We start from the raw sequence: 5000 nt of genomic DNA, 5'->3' as shown, positions 1-5000 counted from the left end.
TTTTATATCTATCAAACATTAAACAGTTTGTAGAATATTTTTGTATATATTTTATGAATCATTAATACATTTAGTAAATCATTTGTTGAAGTTTTGTTCATCATTAGTTAATTATTTACCAAGTCTTTATAATGATGTAATGAAGTCTTTATGATGAAGTGTTACCAAATAAGGTTATAACAGAAGCTCTGTGCAAAAAAGGGGGCTATCTGTGGCGCAGCGTGCTAAGCTCCCACATTTGGGCTTGCATGTCCACCCACGGGTACCCCAGTTCGAGTCCGGCCGGGGTCATTTTCCGATCCTCCCCTGTCTCTCTGTCCCATTCGCTTCCTGTCACCATCTTCGACTGTTCTGTCAAATAAAGGCATATAAGCCCCTAAAATATTATTTTATAAAAAAAAAAGGAGGCTATGACTACAGCTCTGCATGCAAGGAGCTGTGCAGCAGGAGCTTATGTATCTACTGTAAAAGCGTGTGTCTGGCTTAGGGAATTTCAATGTCTTATTGCAGCCAGCCTTTGAGAGCTTTGGGTGTAATAAGTGGTTGAGGTTAATATGATTTGGATTATGTCATTTTCTTTACCTTGTACAGCTGGTTCGGCAGACGGTCCTCATCAATTTCTGAGAAAAAGAAAAAAATAGGCATCAACATGAATGTCAAGTGCGTTATTTGTGATAATCGCAACCCATGACATTTTGCCGTAAAGGATGGGAAACAACAGAAGCAATTTTAGAGACACACACGCAAATCTAAGCGTTGTCTTTTTTATTGCTGAACAGCACCCACAGCAGCAGCCCACTGACTCCCATATGCTCTAGTACAGTGGTTCCCAAACTTTTTTTAGGCGAGGCACCCTTTCAATTCATGAAAAATGTCAAGGCACCCCAAACCAACAAGCCATAACATGGTATCACATTCGATGCCACACAAGCTTAGAAAAGTAACACATTTGGAGACGTCACACGACCTATGTTCGAAGTTGCAGCTGACTGATTGTGCGTAAATGGCAGATGAAAGATTCCACCCACTAGCATTAACTTATCAATTTAGACAAATATGTATTATATTACATAATTTATTTATCAGCCATGTTTCCCTGGCACCCATGTTGAGAACCACTGCTCTAGTGGAGGGAGCAGCAGCAGACAGAGAGACAGAGAGACAGAGAGAGAACCACAAATGTAAGCGTTGTCTTTTTTATTGCTGAACAGCTCCCGCAGCAGCAGCCCACTGACTCCCATATGCTCTAGTGGAGGGGGAGCAGTGGCAGGTCCCCAGAGAGTCCCCTTTACCCCCCGCGGTGTCGAGCTGTCATGGCAGCCCCGGGGTGCAGCAGCCAGGCAGACGCTGGCTTCCCTCTCCAGCCTCAGGGTCACCTTGAAGCCACCTACACTTTTTAATAACAACCTCCCTCCTTACCCATCATGCTCACACACAAACGCGCCCCCCATGCACACCCACATACACACACGCGTGCCTGCCCGCACACATACCTTTGCCACTAGCAGCAAAATATGTTTTAATGACCCCCCCCCCAAGTCTTCTCTCTCTCTCTCTCTCTCTCTCTCTCTCTCTCTCTCTCTCTCTCTCTCTCTCTCTCTCTCTCTCTCTCTATATCTCTCTCTCACACACACACACACACACACACACACACACACACACACACACACACACACACACACACACACACACACACACACACACACACACACACACACACCTGCCATCTGCCTTTGCCAGTAGCAGCAGCAGCAGCAGCAGCAGCAGCCGGAGCTGTAGTAGCAGAGAGCTAGAGGGGCAGTGCCCAAAGGCCCGTCGTCATAGAAACCACACGCAGCAGAATGCCAATGAAACCAAACAAGGAAGTGCGATGTGCAAATCAAGTGTAATCAATGGAAGACAGGGGGGAAGCAAAACACACACGTAAGCGGAGAGCGCAGCAACTACACCCGAACGAGGGAATCGATGAGGCTCCTGTGAAGCCATTAACTCCAAGATCGATAGCCAGCCCCCGCCCCCTGAACTCTGCACCATCTTGGGGACTTTAAACTATTTATTTGTTTATTTATTAAATAAACCTGAGCACCAGTACCCTTTCGTTGCCAGGCAACCCGCTGCACCGCCGTTTAACATCATGGTGGGTCTCTGTATGTCATGGCGCGTTGACATTTGACATCCGTCTGAGAGCCCTGGACATGTGGTCTGGTGCAACTCTGGCCACTGTAAGTGGAACTGTAGGAGGCAGGAGGATATGTGGGTGCCTATTTATGAAGGCCTAAAGCATTTAGCCTGGCTCTTGCCATAAATGTGGCTCCACCTTGCTCTACGGCAGTGATTCCCAACCAGTGGGCCCTGAAGGTATTCCAAGTGGGCCTTGAAATCATTTTCCAAAAATAATATTTAATAATAATATTTTGGTGTGTGTTGTTGTTGATTTATTTGAGTTTTATTCTTAATTGGGTCAGAGGTGGGCCCCGAACATTTTTGACAATTTCGAGTAGGCCCCAAGTTGAAAAAGGTTGGGAACCCCTGCTCTACAAACATTCTTCTGGAACTATGGCTGTAAACTTAACTCTCTGATGGCGTGGTTTAATCAAAAATACTTGCAAGTGATTGGAGGAACCACTTGTCTGTGTGATGAATTGATCCGCACACTGGGCATTAGCTTCCAAAAATATAAACTTTATTTTATTTTACAAACGGCAACATTTCGAGCCTGAGGAAGATCCCACTGTTGGATAGAAACGTTGCCGTTTGTGAAATAAAATAAAGTTTATATTTCAGGAGCTAATGCCCAGTGGCCCAGCGGACCAATTCATCACACAGTCCACCACTTTTGTCTGGCACCTGGATGACTGATTTGTGGATGTGCGCACCCCAACCTCCAAAGAACCACTTGTCTGACATTTTTAGTACTGCTTTTTTTTTTTTTAAGATATTTTTATGGGTTTTTTGGGCCTTTATTTCGGATAGGACAGTGAAGGTGCGACAGGAAGGGAGTGGAGAGAGATGGGGTAGGGTTGGGAAATGACCCCGTCTGGACTTGAACCGGGGTCCCCATGCGCATGCAAGCCCAAGTGTGGGGGGCTTAGCGCGCTGCGCCACAGCGCCCCATTTTTAGTACTGCTTTAACTTTTCACAGAAACACATGAATCTGATGATGGCCAGGTAAAGGGGGCTACGTACGTAAGGTATTTATTTCACTTTATACTTCTCTAATGGGTCTAAAACGTTCACTTTGACCAAGAAAGAAGTCAAGGTGGTGCACAACAAAACAATGATTCTACACCAAACAATTGCATCAATGTAACATTTTGTTCTTTGGTTTTAAACGACTGCTATGGTGTTACTGTGGAGAGATGGAACACATGTGGCATATTATGAATAATGCAAATAATAAATTAAAATTCCAGTGGAATAATTGTACAATGCCTTCCATTGTAGAACGTGCCCAATCTCCATTGCTTAAAGAGTTTAAACATGATTATGATTACTGCTTTATTCACGAAACAATGTGAAAAACAATGAGCCTATAAGCTCTGGCTTAAACCATTTCCTAGAAATGTGGAATGAAAGAAAAGAATGACTACGGCAATAAATCACAGCGTTCAACGGCTTATTGTTTTACACACACGTTTTTTGGAAAATGGAAATGTCTGCATCCGGGGCAGCTTGACAGCGTTCCATTCCTTTCATTTGCTTTCCTTTCAGCAGAAATGTAATGGATTGCAATACATTGTAGAATTGAATCGGATCAGATCGAATCGAATTGCATAGAATCGAATCGAATCGGATCGCTACCTCCCGAATTGTGATCGAATCGGATCGTGAGGGCAGTGCCAATTCACAACACTACTGTCTACGTCTGTATCTCTCCCTTCTGACAGACACAGGACGGAGATGAAGATGTGTGAATTGCTACGCCGGCTACATCTAGCTCTATCCCAATAGGTGCAGTGTGCTGCTGAGGCATCGAGACAGCTGTACTGCTACTGCTACTGACTGGCATCTCATTTCAAAAACTCAGGAACAGGCTGACTCAGAGGCTGCAGGCTGTGTTTTGTGTGTGCGTGCGTGCGTGTGTGTGTGTGTGTGTGTGTGTGTGTGTGTGTGTGTGTGTGTGTGTGTGTGTGTGTGTGTGTGTGTGTAGGTGTGTGTGTGTGTGTGTGTGTGTGTGTGTGTGTGTGTGTGTGTGTGTGTGTGTGTGTGTGTGTGTGTGTGTGTGTGTGTGCACGTGTGTGTGTGTGTGTGTGTGTGTGTGTGTGTGTGTGTGTGTGTGTGTCTGTGTGTGTGTGTGTTTGTGTGTGTGTGTGTGACACACTGTGTGCGTATGTGTGTGTGCATATGTGTGTACGTGCGTACGTGCCTACATGCGTGTAATGTCACACTCATGTACACATCCAAATCAAAATATGCAGAAGAGGAAAACTCGCCCATTTTTTTTTCTAATGGAAACCCTGCCACACATATACCCTAGCACACACATGTGTATAGGCTAATGTACATGCACAGCATGCAAACATGCACAAATACAGGCATGAACTTGCACACATACACATCAGGGCTGGACACTAACATTACTGCTCACTGGCCACAGTGGCTAGTGGTTTTCCCAAGTCACTAGCCACTCAGGCATTCTACTAGCCACTGTTTTGTCCTCAGGTCCTTCCCTTACAGTGCTAATCCAAAAGGATGATCATTTCTACATGTAAATAAAACACAAAAAAGTGGAGATACTTTTTTAACCTTTGAACTGAAATACAAACAATTGATGGAACAAGGGACAACAGAATATAGCATATTGCGATGTTTCATATCCAAGAGTAAGCTACCTGCCAAAGTGGCTAGTGAGAACAAGTGTCCTACTAGCCACAGACAGAGTTTACCAGCATTTGGCTAGTTGGCAGGTGCTAGTGTCAAGCCCTGATACACATACACTGTAGTGCCTGCACATTTCTCTCTCTCTCTCTCTCTCTCTCTCTCTCTCTCTCTCTCTCTCT

At 44.8% G+C, this 5000-nt stretch overlaps 1 protein-coding gene across 1 annotated transcript in view; it reads right to left on the bottom strand.

The window, feature by feature from the left end:
• The window catches only part of LOC134463085 (protein phosphatase 1 regulatory subunit 1A-like), a 45914-nt gene that overhangs the window by 14004 nt on the left and 26910 nt on the right, over nucleotides 1–5000 (bottom strand). Inside the window, exon 3 of the mRNA XM_063216326.1 lies at nucleotides 583–620. Coding sequence (XP_063072396.1) covers nucleotides 583–620 — 38 coding nt within the window. The remainder of the gene's footprint in view (nucleotides 1–582; nucleotides 621–5000) is intronic.

Source organism: Engraulis encrasicolus, chromosome 14 (assembly GCF_034702125.1).
Source record: "Engraulis encrasicolus isolate BLACKSEA-1 chromosome 14, IST_EnEncr_1.0, whole genome shotgun sequence".
In the NCBI taxonomy this organism is placed as follows: domain Eukaryota; kingdom Metazoa; phylum Chordata; class Actinopteri; order Clupeiformes; family Engraulidae; genus Engraulis; species Engraulis encrasicolus.
This window is presented reverse-complemented; position numbering and strand designations above follow the sequence as displayed.